The following is a 19,556-nucleotide window of genomic DNA, read 5'->3' on the forward strand; positions in this document are numbered from 1 at the left end:
AGTCGCAGCGATGGCGAGCGAGAAGGGACCTTCCTCAAGGCTGTCGCTGAGTAATGACGTAAGCCACCGGAGGCGGAGCTGGGGTCTAGATGTCCACTGCGGTTGCGCATTTTAGTCTCACAGCTCGCGGTAGCTGGGGTATTGGGTGCGGTTTGCCTCTTCACGCTCATCATATCCGAACTAAGGTACCTTGGCTGAGAAGGGCAAAATAGATGTCCGCACCCCCAGGGCCTGCCCACTAGGTCCAGGGTTTTCAGCGTCAGCCTGGGTACGCGAGACGCGACGGATCCAGCTATCTGTGCTCAATTTAACCGATCCCCGTAAGTTGAGGAAACTCGGCCGACAGACCTATTTTATTGGTCTCGCTTGTCCCTCCACCCCCACAGTACTGATCTTACAGATGGGAATCCTGTAATCTACCCATGACTGCGGCCTCTGTACTTTGCAGGCTCCCATTAGGCCTGCAAAGTCAAATGAAATTACTCCCCCTGGGCTTCCAGTAAACTCCAAGAACATGACTACAAGGACAACCTATACATAGCGTGTTGCATTCTTGACTTTGGGGCAGATCGCTGAACTTCAAAAAGCATTATCAACTGCTTGATGTTTCCTCCTGGATACCGCAGATGTCTGAATGCAAACCCCTTCCCCAGATAGACACTTCCAATTTTAATGTCATCAGCAGCACCACCCATTTAATCCAACATTCATCATGAAATTTTTTAGTTCATTCAGCAAAATGTCAATATGCCCATGCACTATTCTGCTCACAAGGGATAGTGACCAAAATGTTACTGCCCCTCGTGGTTAATTCTAGGTTGTTTTAAATGCTATTAAGCAAAAGTATCCAGTGAGTGAAGTAACTAAGGGCACTATTTTAGAAGCGAACACGGAAGGCCTCTGACGGGGGAGGGGGTGACACTGGATGAAACAAGGACCTAAAATTTATAAAGAATAAGCCCTGACAGTATCTGAGTGAAATGCTCCCCCATGCCAAAGATGTACATACAAAAGCTCCAAGATGGGGAAGAAGTCCTGGCAAAGCAGTCTGTGGCCAAAGCAGTGGGCAAGTGAAGGACCAGATTTAGAATTTAATTCTAGTCATCATGAGAAACCACTGGAGTTTGTGGGGGACAGGGAAATGAGAAAATGTGCTTTGCCCTCTTAAAAGGCTCTTAGCCAAAAAACTAAACCACAGGAAGGCAACGGTAGAAAACGGGAGAACGATTATAAGCTATTGTAGTCACCTGTGCTAGGATGGTAGTCGTGGCAGTGGTTAAAAGTATTAGATAACTGGATATTCAAGTTAAACTACGTGAACTCACTTAAGGATTAGATACAGGGTATAAAAGTAAATTGAAGATGGCACCCAAAACATTTGCTCTGAGCAACTGGTGTTGGGTAATCAAGGAGTTGACTTGGAATACTGAGAGTCTGACATCCAAGGCCTGGAGAAATCAGCAAAGGATACCGAGTCGTGACCAGTGAGATAGGGTATCTACAGAATCCATTCACCACCACCACCCCATCTCCACCTTAAGTTGGAATCCATTATTTCTCACATGGACCACTCCAACAAGCCTCCGTACCATCTCTTGGTCCGTATGTTGTTCTCAGCATTGCATTGAATGTTATTTAAATGGCAACTTTATTAAGTGGGCCACCATCCCCACCCCAAACAACAGGTTTTTTTTTTTTTTTTTTTGAGACGAAGTCTCGCTCTGTCACCCAGGATGGAGTGCAGTGGCGCCATCTCTGCTCACTGCAACCTACCAGGTTCAAGCGATTCTTCTGCCTCAGCCTCACGAATTGCTGGGACTACAGGCGCATGCCACCACGCCCGGCTAGTTTCAGTATTTTTAGTAGAGACGGGATTTCACCATATTGGCCAGGCTGGTCTCAAACTCCTGACCTCATGATCCCCCTGCCTCAGCCTCCCGAAGTGCTGGGATTTCAGGCAAGAGCCACCACACCCGGCCCAACACACAGCTTTAAAACCTTCAATAGTTTGCAACTGTTTTTAAGAGACAAAACATTTTGCAACTGTTCTTAGACAAAACATGAAATGCAACTATTATGCTGTCCACAGTAGTCTTTACCTGTTTCTCTAACCTGTAACTCTGCTAGTCCTTTCTCTTTCCACTTGATCCTGGTACTTTGTCACTGGTGATCAGACGTTTAGATATGTTCTTCTCTCCCTTTCTTTTGACTAGTCTACTACCCCTTACCCTTCAAATCTACTCAATTACCCCTTTCAGTTGTCTCCCCTGATCATTTTAACTAGGATATACACTCTCCGTCATGGCTTTAGTATCTACCACATTGCTCCAACATGGCATTTGCTACACTTTGGTGTCACATCAGTGTCTTTGATTAGACAGTTCAATGAAAGCAGAAACCACAGTGATTTTTGTTACCACTAAATGCCTAGTGCTTGGCATGATGCTGGGCAAAGGATACCCTAATTTGCTGAATAAAGCCTTAATTCAGTGGCTTAATACAGTGTGTCTGCCTATTAAACACAGTACTTAAAGTTAGTATTTCCAAATGAGCAATACACGAATGCCTTTGCTAGATGATCAGGAACAAACTGCTGATCTTCCACTGCCTATACTCAAAACAGCCGTACTGCTCACGTAACTGGATTAGCTTCAGAACAGCTTGTTAAAGTAGGATATTAGTAGTAGAGGCTGAGAAGTGTATTAGAAGATGAGGCTATCAGATTTCTTATATAAACCTTTTCCTCTCCTCATACCAGTAGCAATTCTTCACTTATAGCTTTTGCTGGATGGTTTTTAACAACTTAAGCAGACTTCGTTCAAGGACAGTGAGAAAACCAGGCTTTCATAGAATTTAATCTAATGTAATTTTAAACATTCACTAGTCTTTTCCAGAACTTTTGTAGAATTCAAAATGGAAAAAGGTATGAGCCTTAACAATTTACTTTCATTTTCCTGAGGGGTTTTCCTCCCCATTAACTCCATAAAAAGGACAAGATGAAGGGCAATACTGATTCTGTGAAATCTAACTTACAATCAATTAAAACTTAGAATGCTTAACAAGAACTCAAGTGGAATGCAGATTCCGAGCTTAAAGATGAAATGAAGGGTTTGAATTCGGCACTTACCTGCATTCCATTTCCTCTAGTTATATTACTGAAAATATAATGAACAAATGTCCTAAAACACTTAGGAAGCTGACTGCTCAACTAGCTGTTAACTGATCACCTCAGTTAATCAACCTTCTGAGAATAAGCACACATTCTATGTCTCCTTTAAGTGGAAAAGTCTCCCACATAAGAGTTGCATATAAAAGGAGACAAAAGAACTGTAGAAGCTAACTGATTAGAAATATTTAAAGGATATTTAATATCAAGGTACAATGATTGAAAAAAACTTTTCTGTATTTTTTAGGAATTATTAGGATCTGGAAATAAAACTGCCCTAATCAAGGTAATCAATGACATTCTACCTTTTTAAGTTTTAAAAAAGAAGTTTCATATCCACATGAGATGATTTATATTGTGCATATACAAAAGTATTTTATATGTGAGCTTGCTACACCAAGAGGCTACAGTGACACGTGTGAGAATCGTTTCCTTGAAACTCTGCTAAAATATGCATTTGACCAAACAAAAGGCCTTCTGCAGCTAGGACAAGCAATCACATATTATACAGAATACTTAGAACCAAGATTCAGATCTTAATGAGACTTATTGAAAGGTTCTCTACCCCATGAGGCACCCCTTTAAAAATATGGTCTGAGTAGACATAAAAGATACACATTTAAACTGTGATGGTAAAATAACCAAAAAAAGAAAAATTATAGTTTAAAAAAAGAAACAATTCTTTGAAAAAACATACATAGAACAGTCAAACTATGAACACCTTTACACATTCACATCTGCACTAATGCATAGAAGTTCAAAACCTAGAAGGCATTTCTTCCCCATCCCTTCTCTGAAACTGATTCATAGAGGTCACTGTGTGAAGAACTTACTTCAATCCTGATTGTAAATATCATGAAATTATTTTCTACATAGATAGCAAATTTAGTTTTATATATAGGATTGCAAGCATACATCATCTAGGGATTACCCAGTAAACCACAAATATTTTATCCATTCCCCTAAGATACAGATAACATATGGTTGTGGTACATCCCAGGCAGATGTCATTTAAAGCACGCAAGGGGAGGTGCTAGCAAAAAAATACTCATTTGCCAAAGTAACAGGTTAACCCTTCCAATATGATGTACCACAACCACACATGAGAAAAGTCAAGAACTTATTTTATTTTATTTTAAAATAAACATTGAAGATTCCCCATTTCCCACCACCCTACAAAACTTTTGAATGTGGAATGTTCAACAGCCTATCCATTTTGGTAGGTTACAAAACCAGCAAAAACTCCAGTTGTCTAATGATGAATGTTTGAGAATAGTTTTGTTTTTAAATAGCTGAGCACCTACTGGAAAAATTCCTGGGCTAAATGCTGAAAATAAAATTTAATTTCTGCACAGAAAACACCATTAACTTAGTAGCCTTTGCTTAAAGGTGGGCTTAATTCTCCATGAAGTCAGAATGAGATAATAAGCAGCATTAAGTTCATAGGCACACAGAACTAGTGCTCAAACTGCTAGCACAAATTCCAACAGAGTACATAAGGCTAAGTCACTACTCAAGTGTCCATTTCCATCAAATTTAGAGACTCTCCCTATGCATCTAAGGAAAGGAATTATCACTTTGAATATAAATGCCTCCAGGAGAAAAGGAGAATTCAGGTAAGGTTAAATTAGACAAAAGATAATAAGTGCAAGTACTAGAGAAATGTTGCTGGAGATAACCATAAAATTTGTGACACTAACGTGGTATGGGGGTGAATCACATAAGCTGCTAGCTGTTGAACACCAGTGTTTCAAGATACAACTTTTATAAACATGTTTTATTTGTTTTGCTTATACCATCAGAACTGAAACTACCGTCTGTGATTTCCCTGAAACAGGGAAATCCATCTAAAACACATACTGGTGCCTTTCAAAAGATAGCAATTGAAAAGGGTGGTAGCAGCAGGCATTTGGTATCTTTTCCTTTTAAAAAAAAAGCTTTCAAGCTGAAGGAAAAACATGTGACCAAGAGTGTTATGATTATCCACTAGAGATTTCATCAGTACCTGTACCAATTTAGGTGACAATACAGCAAAATCCAAGGATTAGTGACAGACAATGTACATGTCATAAGGAATGATAGTACCAATCCTTACAAAAGTCATTGTCTCAAAAAAACTGTTAAGTGTTCAAAAAGGTATCTAAATATTTCACATTAAGTACAGAAGCGGCCATCCAGATTACATCCCATATTTGTTGCATATTTTTCAAAAAGTGCCAATCAAAGCCTAATTTTGCATCTTGGCTTTGTCTTATACAGTATCAGCTGTTAAAAGCATTTTACATGTGTTTTTAACCACAGTTGTTTGGCCAGATGAACAGTGCTGTGTCAAAGCTGGTAGCCAGCCTTATAGGTGTGATTAGGACCCATGCATAATTTGGTATGCATCTGAACGTTCAGTGCTCCAATTTGACTGGAAAAGCTGTGAAATGCAGTTGTTCTGCCAAACCACACTCCACTCCTTTCATCTTCCTTTCTAGGGAAATATTTTAGTTGTCAGTTACCATTGAATAACTCAAGGGCTGATTTGTAGATTTTATCCAATGTCGAAAAAGTCAATCTTGCCTTTATCAAGCCACTTCAAATAACTATGGAGATTATTATCACCCTGTAAAGTATATTGTTTTACTCCTAAGCAAGGGTGAGGAATCTGAGTATCATGTGCAAGGCTCAAGATGACGCTTAGGACAGAACATGCAGAGTAAAAATAGTTTCCTTCCATATCCAGGTAATAGAAAGCTGACAATTGTAGTCCTGTCTTTATGGGATGAAAACAGTCCCTTTACAATAAGTTTCCTGAAAGGGAGAACAAATAGATAATAACTCTTCTGGTAACATATTATGGTACACTGGCCAGTGTGTTTTTGGCGATTAAACATAATCCTGTGAATCAGATTAATTCACTTGCTGAGTGTTCATTTGCGGCATCCCTCTGTTGGGTCTTGGGGGCCCTCCACGACCTAGAAGACAAAAATGGCATTTGATTTTTCTTTCAAATATTATTTGTTTTGCCTTCAAGCAGATTTTCATCTGAAGTCAAGAAGCATGTGGGCATCCTGTCACCACATTATTAGGCTTAAGAGGTCAATTCTTCAGTGTTCAAGTTTCCCCTGTCCTGGAAGTTGTCATGCGCAAATTTGCTCATGTTCTCTTAGCTAAAAGAAGAGTAGAGCTAATGGAGTATTCCACCAGTACTCATTCATTCATTCATTCAACAAGTATTTATTGAGTGCCTACTATGTGCCAGGCACCGTCATCAAGCGTTGGGAATAGATACAGCAGAGAAGACAGACAAGGTACCTGCTCTCATGGAGCTTACATTCTAGTGTACACTCTAGCTTACATTTCAGTAGTAAGTAACATCATACTATCAAAATTAATAAAAGCACCAGAATGAAAACAGACCTTATTACCTAAACTGTTAAAAAGAAACTACATAACATTCAAAATTGTATAATGACTTTTAACAGATAAAATAACTTTTCGCATGCTGTTAAAACAGATTTTTAGCTATCAGTTTGAACTCAACTTTCATCGAATATGCTACAAAGTGGGAAAGAAGAACATAACCCACATTCACATGCAAATATCCTTTGATATTTCTAGTCAAGTCAGTAATTCCCAAGTGATCCATTAATTTTTAGAAAAATGTACCTTTTTCCTGGCCAGTTTCTACTAGCATTCAAATCAAAGTACTTTGTAATTCCTCCTTAACACACATTTTATACATGTTATGGCCAATAGAGGAAACCTATTTGATGTTTAACCTCCCTCAAATCAGAGAACCATTTAGAATTTCAGACTACATGAAATGCTAGCTCTAATTGTTAAATAGGTTAACTTCCTGACAGAATGGGAAGTAGTTTTCCCATAGTAAAAGAAAAACAAAAAACTCTCCAAACCTGTAATTTTTTTTTAGTTCAATAAGTTAGGAATTTGGGGGTTTTGTTTAAAAGTCAGAAATAACTTGATATTTATATACTAATAGAGGTCCAAAAGGCATTGCAAATTCCATTAGTTCTATTACTTCTAAATGGTTCTCTAAATGTTAACTATGGCTTATCCGGCCATTAAAGGGTGTCTGGCCTTAAAATATAATAGGCATGTTTCCAAAAAATGAAAGAGGAATAATAAATTTATATAAATGTTCAATCTCATTCCAAAAATGTCTTACAAAAATGTTTCAGTAAGTACTTCCTAAAAACATTTAGCAGGTTTTAGGACCTGAAAAATAATTTTCAGTTGGAAAAACACTTTTTCTGAGGAAGAGAATATGTTCTAGTTTTCAAGACAGTTTATATAGTAACAGGGAAAGTCATTCAAAAATTAAAATTTGGGTCCAAGATTAAGTTTTAGAAACAGAGCATTTCATTTAATCCCTAGCAACAAGTCTGGAAAGGATAAATGTATTCCTAACATGCAGACTATAAACAGCTCTTCCAAGGCCAGAACAGAAGCTCCACTTAGGAGCTAGGATCACCACCACAAAATATTACCTCGTGGGGCTCCCCGTGGTCCACTCTGCCCAGAGCCTCGCTTGAAATTCTGCTGATATCCATCCTAAAAGACAAGCTAGTTAGTATTGAAAAGGTACTTTTTAAAAAATGTTTACCCATCTATTCTTTCAGTCTAACACTCAATACAGAATTCTTCCTTAATCTTTTAGACACTTCAGTGTATCATGGCTACACCTTATTCTGTAATTGTTGTACTTCTATTCTCAAGAACATTCAGTGAAATATATTTCTCTGCTCTTGGAAATCACTGTCTTTAACAGGCTTTACTAAAGGAGTACTTATGAGTGCTAAAAGCTTTTGTTTCAACAAAGTGTCTTGGACACCACAAAGTTAATGCCAAATTAGTTATTTAGGTTCATTAAGCAACTACACTAAGTCACTTTCATTGGTATACTTAGTTCAGGTTTACACTTTAGAACTGCTTTACCTACCCGTTGATAGCCAGAGTAATCCCGGGGAGCACTGAACTGAGACTGTGTATAACCACTGTTTGGAGTGTTAGAGAATGAAGGGCGGTAACCATCATATCCTCCTAAAATTTAGGACAAGAAAAGAAATAATTTTCTTATCTTCACAAGGAATTTTTACTTTTATTAATGAAGATGGCAAGAACTAGAAAATTGTAAGCCAGGCTAATCAAATTAATTTCCAATTTCCTATCTTGATCCAATCTGTTTATAAATTTCTATAAGTACTAACGGCCCCTCAGAAGATAAACTTTTAACCTATCTATGCATGTAAACACACATCTATACAAACATAATAAACAATCCCCATAAGTTTTGGTAATGTGGAAAATACTTATCCTCCAGGAGACAGTGGTAGACATTAATTTGACATAACCAAATGAACAAAAATTCCATGATTTGTTATTTAAATAACAAATTATACCAAATACACAAATTATACCAATTGTATCAAAATATATACATTTAGTTTAAATTGTACATAAGAGGCTAATACAGATACATCCTTTCAAAAAACTGTGTGATAATATTGTACAAATCAAAAACTAATTTGAACTAGTAAAAGGTCATAGAACTTCCTTTTTAAATTTTTTTTTTACCTCTGAATCCATTGGCAGGGCCCCGGTATCCATTCATCAAGCCTCTAGCACCACGGGAGCCTCCACGAGACACACCACGACTATTGTAATAGGGCTGATTGCTACGTGGAAATCCAGTGTTCTGCTGAGGAGGCTGCTGGTGGTTACCAGTCACTTGATGGGACTGGTCCGGGGAACCATGGTAAGTGCCAACCACTGTAATTTAAAAAAGAAAGAAAAGGGTATATATATACACAGCTCATTACCGTTTGTTCTCCCATGCACTTTCTAGTTTAAGTGTCTTACACAGTCTCCTTGAAGTTTAATCCTTAAATAAATGTGCATACAATGATAAGGAAAACTAAACATGAATAAAGTCTCTTACCTTTCTCCTACCCTTAGACTAAGCTAATGGGGGTAAAATTCTCCAACCACAATTCCAAACCTTTGAAAGCAGGGTGCATGATTGATCCTTCCAAACAAATTATTTGAAAGGCTATATTAACATCTTCTGAAAGGCATCTACTTTTTAGCACAAGAGACCCAAAATAACTCAAAAGATTTACTCTTAGTACATTACCATATTTTGTACCATGTAATTACTCATTTTCATTATAAAGCTCCTTAGTGGTAGAAATTTTCTTATTTTAAATATCCTTTGGTACTTAGTAAAACATACAAAACCACTCTCTCATATTTAAGGAGCTATATGGTAGAATATGTCATCAATTACATAGTTTAATCAGCAGAGGCCTTCAATTTATAGCCCTTAATGCCAAATTCCATTTCAAGGTATTTAAAATGGCAAGTACAGCCAATTTAGAAAACAATCACATGGTACTCACATTGGCACTCAACCCACTTGAAGCTAAGGTTCTAGAACATACACACTAACATATATACAAGCTCCATCCACAATGGAGAGAGTTCTAGAATCTAGACATTTTCAAAAATTAACTACTACTGAACAATGTATATAATTCAAAGAGGAGAAAAAAATAGGGTGCTAAAAGTACCTCTGGGAGGTGAGAAAGGCAACAGAACAAAGGAAAGCCCACACACTAACAACAAGGGTCAAAGGTGCTGGCCAACCCAAATCTCCTCTTTTGGGGCAGAGAGAAAAGCAGCTGTATGACTCTTAAAAATCTTTACTTGACCTATTTTTACATCCTTAAGAAACTCCAAATACATTAATAGTTGTTAGAATCCTATTTTAGATGAAAGCACTAGGGAATACCTAAGGAAAAGAGAGAGCCATGGCTCCTCCTGAATTACTTAATAAACCAACTACATCAGTGTCATCTTTTTATACAGATTGCCTTTTATTATATTCCCAAAATTTAAAATTATAAGTGAATGACAAATACACATAACATTTGCCATGTAAAATGGTTCATTTGTATCCATGTACAAAGTATCCAAAAGAACTCAATTTTAGAATCACTTTTTATCAATAACAGCTTGTAATCTTGATCAAATCTTTCTGTAAGAAATTCATAGCAAGGCTGAGTGCAGTGGCTCACACTGGCAATCCCAGCACTTTGGGAGACCAAGGTGAGCAGACTGCTTGAGCTCAGGAGTTTGAGACCAGCTGGGCAACACAGTGAGACCCCATCTCCACAATAACAACAACAAAAATACAAAAACTCAGCTAGGCATGGTGGTGCATGCCTGTGGTCCCAGCTACTTGGGAGGCTGAGGTGGGAGGATGGCTTAAGCCTGGAAGGCAGAGGTTGTAGTGAGTCGAGATGGTACCACTGCACTCCAGCCTGGGAGACAAGAGCCAGACTCTGTCTCAAAAAAGGAAAGGAAGAAGGAAAGAAAGAAAGGAAGCAACTCACAGCAACAACTTAAGTGTGATCTTTATTTAATTTTTACTTTTAAGACAAGGTCTAGCTCTCTCACCCAGTGTTGCTGTTGGAGTTCAGTCAAATAATCATGGCTCACTGCAACCTTGAACTCCTGGGCTTAAGTGATCCTCCAGCCTCAGCCTCCTGAGGAGCTCCGACTACAGGCATTCACCACCTCACCCTGCTAATTTCTGTATTTACTTTATAGAGGTGGGGCTCTCACTATGTTGCCCAGGTTGGCCTCAAACTCCTGGTCTTAAGCGGGCCTCCCAAAGAGCTGGGATTACTGGCGTGAGCCACCACACCCAGTCTTCATTTTATTTTAAAATACCCACATTCCTACTTAAATTTTGGTAAAGTATAAACGTGTAGGCCATTTTAAAAAGCCAAAGATTCTTTTGTCATGTTGTTCCTGATTAGACACTAATTCAAATTAAAACACAATTTCTAGAATGATGGGACATACTGAAATGATTTGTTCAACAAACATCAGGCCAGGCATGGTGGCTCACGCCTGTAATCCCAGCACTTTGGAAGGCTGAGGCGGGTAGATCACCTGAGGCCTGAGGCAGGAGGCCAAGGCAGGAGAATCGCTTGAACCCAAGCGATTGAACCCAAGATGCAGAGGTTGCAGTGAGCCGAGATCGTGTCATTGCACTGGACAATGGCCCACAATGTATACATGTTATTTCATCATGAACACCTGGCCTCAAGCAATCCTCCCACCTCAGCCTCAAATGTAGCTGGGATTATAGGTGCCAGCCATGAAGCCTGCCCACAATGTACACACATTTCAACACATCATGCCATATGTGATAAATACACATATATATAGTTTCTATTTCTCAATTAAAAATAAATAAATGAACTTTTAAAAACAAAAATAGAAAAGTAATCCATGTACTTATCAGTGGGAGAAAGTTTTCGGCAAGAACTTGTAAAGGAAGTATGAAGGCCCTGAGATTAAAAGAGAACTTGTTGTGTGTGTGACTGGTGTGAGTGTAATCCTAGCACTTTGGGAGGCCGAGGCAGGCAGATCACTTAAGCCCAGACCAGGAGTTCGAGACCAGCCTGGACAATATGGTGAAATCCTGTCTCTACCAACAATACAAACATACAAAAATAAAAAAAATAAAATAAATAAAAATTTAGCCAGGCATGGTGGCACATGCCTGTGGTACCAGCTACTTGGGAGACTGAGGCAGGAGGATCCCTTGAACCCGGAGGCAGAGGTTACAGTGAGCCATGGTGATCGCACCACTAGTTTTTATCATTCAGAAGCTGAGCGTAGTATAACTGGTAACTTCTATCAGAGTACGGAAGATTTGAACTTCATATTAGAGATACTGAATACTACAGGACATGTAAGAATTTACTACTGAAAAATCTAATGCTGATCCAAGTTTACCAAGAAATTGAATGATTAGAAAATTGTACAACTTTTCAAAATTGGGCTGACAAAATCAAAGTATTAACTACTCTGATTGCTGGTTTGTTGTGGGATTCCAATTAAATTCCGAGGAATTAAAGAACCAAAGACCTAAAGAAGACATTAAAAGACCTAGATGACTTAAAACCATCTGGCTGGGTATGGTGGCTTATGCCTATAATCCCAATGCGTTGAAAGGCAGAGGTGGGAGGACTGCTGGAGGCCCTGAATTTGAGAAAATCCTGCAGTCCCAGCTACTTGTGGGGCTGAGACAGGAAGATCACTTGAGCCCCCGAGTTAAAGGGTCCAGTACATGATTACACCGCTGCACTCCAGCCTGGTCAACAGAGACCCAATTTCTTAAAAAAAATCTGGCCGGGCGCGGTGGCTCAAGCCTGTAATCCCAGCACTTTGGGAGGCCGAGACGGGCGGATCACGAGGTCAGGAGATCGAGACCATCCTGGCTACCACAGTGAAACCCCGTCTCTACTAAAAAATACAAAAAACTAGCCGGGCGAGGTGGCGGGCGCCTGTAGTCCCAGCTACTCAGGAGGCTGAGGCAGGAGAATGGCGTAAACCCGGGGGACGGAGCTTGCAGTGAGCCGAGATCCGGCCACTGCACTCCAGCCTGGGCAACAGAGCGAGACTCCGCCTCAAAAAAAAAAAAAAAAAAATCTAAAGTATCTCTATCGAGCTAGACAAGGTATTTCATGCCCATAATCCCACCACTCTGGGAGACAGAGGCAGTAAGTTCGCTCAAGGCCAGGAATTGGAGACCAGCCTGGCATCATAGTAAGCTCCTGGAGACCCTGTCTCTACAAAAAAATAAATAAATAAAATTAGCCAGGTGTGGTGGTAAGCACCTGTAGTCCCAACTACTCAGGAGGCTGAGGGACAAGGATCATTGAGCCCAGGAGTTTGAGGCTACAGTGAGTTATGCTAGCATCACTGCACTCCAACCTGGGCAACAAAGTGAGAACCTGTCTCAAATAAATGTCTCTGTCTACATTACTATTGTGACAGGTATGGTAACTAGCCAAATTATGAACCTTACTTGACAAAATAGATTATGTTTCAACCCAGTCCACGAAATGCAGCCACCATGAGTTTTTTCTTAACTTTGTCTGACTCAATGCCAGATATCATGCTAAAAGCCTTCAGTCAATTAACAATTAAAAGTATAGTTTATCACCAGGCACAATGGCTCACGCCTTTAATTCCAGCACTTTGGGAGGCCGAGGTGGGCAGATCACGTGAGCTCAGAAGTTTGAGGCAAGCCTGGGCAACATGGTGAAACCCCAACTCTACCAAAAATACAAAAAATTAGCTGGGCGTGGTGGCACATGCGTGTATTCCCAAGCTACTTGGGAGGCTAAGGTAGGGAGGATTGCTTGTGCCCAGGAGTCAGAGGTTGCAGTGAGCCGAGATCACAGCACTGCACTCCAGCCTGGGTGACAGAGTGAGACCCCATCTCAAAAAAAAAAAAAAAAAAAGTATAGTTTATGGTAATTCAAGTAACAAATTTAATTCCATATAAATTATACAATGCAATAGGGATATTATATAAGTTCAGTGACAAAAGGAAAATGGGTATAAAGCCTCCAAAACTTGCACATAATTCACATATCAAAGTACAGATTCAATTTAACTCATGATCTGAAATGAAAAATTTATATGGTTTACTACTAAAACAGAAACTCTTGACACCACCACTCTGAAGTCTAAACTGTCCTAACACTGTCAATAACTGTGCTGGAAAGCAAGGAGCCAATGAGGTGACACTGGATTTCGTACCTGTTTGAAGCTGTTCTTGCTGAAGCTCTGTTTGTTCTACTTGGTGAGGCTGACTAGAAAAGCTCTGGTTATAACTGGCCTGGTACTGATTTTGCTGTTTTAAAGTTTCTGGTTCATTAACAGGAGGAACTGGGGCATTCATATTGAACACCTGTTAGTAAATAAAGTAAATGATTAGTTCATCCTTTTATTCTCTGCTTTATAACATGGCCAAACTCAATGGTGGTTTTACCTCAGACATAAATAAAGACATCACAGAAGTCTCAAACACAAAAACATCACACACACACACACACAAAAATCTCTCCAAGTGCTTCAATATGGAAAAAGACATATATATTGTATAGTACTTAAAGGGGAGTATGATAACATGCTGTGAAATGGAAGTAGGGAATTAAAAAAAATAAAAAGACATACAATCAGCAGCCTTGGAAACACTTTTACATATATGAGAAATCTTTTTAAAAGACAAACTCTGGCTGGGCACAGTGGCTCACGTAATTCCAGCACTTTGAGAGGCTGAGGCAGGCAGATCATCTGAAGCCAAAAGTTCAAGACCAGCCTGACCAACATGCTGAAACCCCATCTCTACTAAAAACACAAAAATTAGCTGGGCATGGTGGCTTATGCCTGTAGTGCCAGCTATTCCAGAGGCTGAGGCATGAGAATCGCTTGAACCCAGGAGGTAGATATTGCAGTGAGGTGAGATCACGCCACTACACTCCAGCCTGGGCAACAGAGCAAGACTTTGTCTCAAAATATAAATAAATAAATAAATAACAAAATCTCCTGATGCAGTATCACTTACAGAAATTTATTCTATGAACTTTAACAAGGTTGAATGTTTTTTTCATTTTTATTGACATTTTAATCAAGTTAAATATTTTAATATTTAATCTTATGAACTTTCCTCTGAGCACTGATTTAGCTGAACCCCACAGATTACAGTATTATTATTATTTTCTAGAAATTCTCTAAAGGTGCTTGCTCAAGAATCGAGGTAAAGCATAACATCTAAAACTTAAAAATACTTCAGTAAAATAAAAGATTAAGCAAACAGGGCAACTATTAAATCTAGGTAATGATTATGTGGATGTTATATTAGTCTATTTCTCTGAATGTTTAAACTTTTGGTTAACCAAATCAAAAGGGTAAAACTACAAATTAAGATGATGCAGGCACATCACTCATAAGGCTAAAATTTATCTCTAGAATATCCATTAATATCAGTTAATCTCTGGAATAATCAGTTTATGTTCAATTAAATATACCCTACAGTTACAAAAGATGCAGACTCAAGCACAGTTAAATGAAGACCTTTAAAAAAGAAAAGAAAATCTACCATGATTCACATTACACACTAGGCAATTAATGTTAATTTGCTTACCGTTTGCATGGATTGGAATGGAGCTGCATTTACATTGATTCCACTGCTATGCAAAGGTTTGCTCGTCCCAGCCTGAAATACTTGAGGCTGAGACGCAGCAGGAAGGGATGATGATGCTGTAGTCTGGTCTGTATTTAATGAGATTGTTGCCTAAACACAAAGTGAATAGATGCACTTTAGAGGTAAACTAAACTTAGCCAAACAAAAAGTGAATAGATGTCCTAAAGTGGTAAATTAATCTCAAACTTATGTGTATTAACAAACTCAAATATTTCATGAAAGCAAAGTAGGTCCAAAAACAAGAAGAATGTTATTAATGGTAATGTACCTCTGTCCAATTCATGAATAAGTGCCTCATCAAATGTATGTGGCCTGGTAACAGAACTTGCCTGAATCTGATCAATTGGTTCCTTCTGTGGTCGTTGCTCTGTAGCATGAGAAGGCTGGTACAAGGGCTGAGATGCTGTGTACCCCTCACTTGTGGATGATACCAAAGGAACCTAGACATAAGTAAAGAAATAAAAGCTTTTTCCTGCTTACAAAACTGACTGTTAAAAAAACAAGTTACCTGTAAGACACATAAGGCTAAGAAAGGCTAAGAAACAGATACAACTGCTAAAAAAGGGAGAAATTAATACTATCATCTTTTTAAATCTGTATAAAACCTAAAAATTGCAAAAAACATATACATTTTTGAAGGTTGATGTTAAATAAACCCAAGTCTCGTTATAAAGACCCTCTACAAGTACTTCTAAGATGGAGAAATCTGCACTAAATTTTAGAATTATGTCTAAACTATGTCTTCTGAAATTCTCAGTTCTAAATTTAAAAAGTTTATTTCATTATAATACATTATTTAAAATGCAAGACTTAAGAAAAACTTAAAAAGTCATCAAGAGGAAAAATGAACCTAAACATAAAGGCTGACAGCTATCCACAACAATAAATTTGTTGAATTCCAACAGAAGACTTGGCCACTGATGAAATTCATACTTTCTTTCATAAGCTAAGAAAGAAACCAAGGAACCAATTAAAACAAAAGTGAAAAAATATTTTTAAATTATTTTTTAAAAATAGAGATGGTGTCTCGCTACACTGCCCAGACTGGTCTTGAACTTCTGACCTCAAGTGATCCTCCCATCTCAGCCTCCTGAAGTACTAGGATTATAGGCATGAGCCACCTCACCTGGCCCTGAAGAAAATAGTTTTATCACTCTTACCTGTGTAGCTTCTGGTTGTACAGGAACTTGATTAGGCTGAGCAAGTCTAGATTCAGAATGAACTGCAAAGGTGACCAAAATATTTTTGTCATGCAAAATTAAAATTTTTAGAGAGACACGTCTAAATACCTTTTATTTCACTATTAAAGGCTTTTGGCGGGGGAGGGGGGGAGGGGCAGGATCTCGCTCTGTCACCCAGGCTAGAGTACAGGGATGTGATCTCAGCTCACTGTAACCTCTGCCTCCCAGGTTCAAGTGATCCTCCCACCTCAGCCTCCCAAGCAGCTGTGACTACAGGTGTGTGCCACCACACTCGGATAATTTTTGTATTTTTAGTAGAGACAGGGTTTCGCCATGTTGCCCAGGCTGGTCTCAAACTCCTAGGCTCAAGCAATCTGCCCGCCTCAGCCTCCCAAAGTGCTGGGATTACAGGGATGAACCACCATGCCCGGCAATTAAAGGTAAATCAAAGGCAATTAAAGGTAAACCATAAATAAACTTTTTAGCAATCATGAAAATAAATTGGGAAATGCAGATAAAATTTTAGCTTTCAAGTGAGCATTTTGGTTTACTGGCAGTGATAATTATTTAATAGTTTACTTTCACAATTGGTTTCATCTTGTTTTTTCCAAGAGTAAAGTAAAATGTTGTAATAGAATGCACTAAAAAATAATCAGTGCCATGAGAAAAACTTTTAAAGCTGTACAATAAAGTAGCATTATTCATACTCCAGACCTCAGACAGACAGTATTCTATTTTTATCTTTTGTTTCTTCTGAAACAGGGTCTCACTGTGTTGCCCAGGCTGGAGTGCAGTGGCGCCATCATAGCTAACTGTAGTCTCAAACTCTGGGCACAAGAAATCCTCCCACCTTGGCTTCTTGAGTAGCTGGGACTACAGGTGCATGACACCCTGCCGACCTAACTTTTTTTATTTGACTAATTTTTAATTTTTGTACAGGCAAGGTCTATGTTGCCCAGGCTGGTCTCAAACTCCTGGGCTCAAGTGATCCTTCCTCCTCAGCCTCCCAAAGTACTGAGATTACAGGCGTGAGCTACCATACCCAGCTCAATATATCTTAACCAACTTTCAATTAATTTCAAATGTTTCTAGAGAAAAGAAAATTTAAAATATGTACTTTTTGGCCAGGCACAGTGGCTCACGCTTGTAATCCCAGCACTTCGGGAGGTCAAGGCAGGTAGATCACGAGGTCAAGAGTTTGAGACCATCCTGGCCAACATGGTGAAACCCTGTCCCTACTAAAATACAAAAATTAACGAGGCACCTGTACTTCCAGCTACTTGGAAGGCTGAGGCAGGAAAATCGCTCGAACCCAGGAGGCGGGGGTTGCAGTAAGCCAAGCCAAGAACACGCCACTGCACTCCAGCCTGGTGACAGAGCGAGACTCCATCTCTAAATAAATAATATATACTTTTTAAGAGCCTATATTCAACTCAGCATGCATCTTAACAATTCCTATCATTCTCCCACCTCCCTTCCCAACAATGATTAAACAGATAATCAAAATGACGATCTTCGGTTAGTCATTAAGAAAGCACCCATTTTCACTGGAGAGTCTAATGGACTCAGCATTATGTAAATATCTAAATAGCCTTACAGGTTTTATCAGTGCTACCTATACTGACTTTCACACAATTTCCCAGCTGAGAAAACGACTTATTATCTTCCTTTGATAGAGCTCAGAAAATGAACACTAAAAAAACCATGACTGCTCTCTTGTAGGTGTCACCTTTGATTTCTTTTCTAACTCTTGGTAGAAATGTGACAGATATGAGCTCCCTTTACTTCAGAAAAATCCTAACTACCTTACACCAAATTAAGTGTCATTAAACATACTTTTACTCAGCAACTTCTTTTATGATATTTAAGATCATGCAACATTAAATAGGTTATTTTACTTGGTTCCACTTTTGTGCAACTAACACTGATGTGTTCTGGGAAAAACCAGGATGACTTACAATCACTAATAGTCCTGCAGAGAAGGTCCACTTAACCCAATGGAAGGCACCAACTCTATTTAGTGCTACTACTTCAAATAATGGTGTAAGTCCAGAAAGAGTCTGAAACTATCTTGTGGTTTCTCTCTTCCCTTTGCCTCTTACCCACTTCATTGCTGTGTATTTTTTTTAAGGTAATAAAATCCAGAAATTCTCCTAGAAAGCTATAAGCATTCAAAGAAAGACATCTCTATTATTTTTACTCCTAAATTTGGAAATTTTAAAAGCCAAGCAAAATTTCACTTGTTAAAGTTACAAAAACAGGCAAAACTGGTCTATTATAGTTACAAGTACAGAAGTGATTGCTATCGCTAGGGGCGAGGATAACTAGTGATTGAAAGGAAACACAATGTAGGTTTCTGGGGTACTGGTAATGTTTCTTTTTTTTTTTTTTTTTTTTTTTTTGAGACAGAGTCTCGCTCTGTCACCCAGGCTGGAGTGCAGTGGCCGGATCTCAGCTCACTACAAGCTCTGCCTCCCAGGTTTACGCCATTCTCCTGCCTCAGCCTCCCAAATAGCTGGGACTACAGGCGCCCGCCACCTCGCCCGGCTAGTTTTTTGTATTTTTAGTAGAGACGGGGTTTCACCGTGTTAGTCAGGCTGGTCTCGATCTCCTGACCTCGTGATCCGCCCGTCTCGGCCTCCCAAAGTGCTGGGATTACAGGCTTGAGCCACCGTGCCCGGCCTATGTTTCATTTCTTAATCTAGGTGCAGGTGTTTTCAGTTTATAAAAACTCATTAAACTTGCATATATTTTTCTATGTCTACATGGCAATAAAAAGTTAAAAAATAAACAATTATGGAACTACATTTTTAATTCAAATTATAGGAACGATAACATTCTTTTTATCAAATTAAAAGACCTAAGTCAAAATTAAAGTCATTAAAATAAAATTAATTTTCACAAACTTTATAAAACCTGAAAAGTACTGGCCTTATACTTCTCTCACATAAAAATGTACCACTACTAACCTGGAGGGCAAACCAGCTGGGGCATGTCCATGTTTTGTGTTGGATTCATAGGCTGTGCAGATACAATGGCAGGATCGAGTGTCTGGTTTTCAAAATCCAGCATTGAATCCTACAGGTTGAGTTAGGATAGAATAAAGTCAAATAATATAAACACTTAA

General features: G+C 38.8%; 1 protein-coding gene across 2 annotated transcripts in view; it reads right to left on the reverse strand.

Moving 5' to 3' along the window:
• Positions 1-4,273: 4,273 nt before the first annotated feature.
• CAPRIN1 (cell cycle associated protein 1) overlaps positions 4,274-19,556 on the reverse strand; it is a 49,540-nt gene continuing 34,257 nt past the window's right edge. The window contains exons 11-19 of one of the 2 annotated variants that reach the window (XM_005578232.4): positions 19,399-19,507; positions 16,409-16,470; positions 15,578-15,688; positions 15,189-15,338; positions 13,802-13,952; positions 8,750-8,944; positions 8,115-8,215; positions 7,663-7,726; positions 4,274-6,126 (exon numbers count right to left, since the gene is read on the reverse strand). In XM_005578232.4, coding sequence (XP_005578289.1) covers positions 6,062-6,126; positions 7,663-7,726; positions 8,115-8,215; positions 8,750-8,944; positions 13,802-13,952; positions 15,189-15,338; positions 15,578-15,688; positions 16,409-16,470; positions 19,399-19,507 — 1,008 coding nt within the window. In that variant the 3' untranslated portion in view covers positions 4,274-6,061. Of the gene's footprint in view, positions 6,127-6,368; positions 7,727-8,114; positions 8,216-8,749; positions 8,945-13,801; positions 13,953-15,188; positions 15,339-15,577; positions 15,689-16,408; positions 16,471-19,398; positions 19,508-19,556 lie in introns of those variants that run through there. The other variant, XM_015434930.4, reaches the window with a different exon arrangement.

The sequence above is a fragment of the Macaca fascicularis genome, chromosome 14, assembly GCF_037993035.2.
Source record: "Macaca fascicularis isolate 582-1 chromosome 14, T2T-MFA8v1.1".
In the NCBI taxonomy this organism is placed as follows: domain Eukaryota; kingdom Metazoa; phylum Chordata; class Mammalia; order Primates; family Cercopithecidae; genus Macaca; species Macaca fascicularis.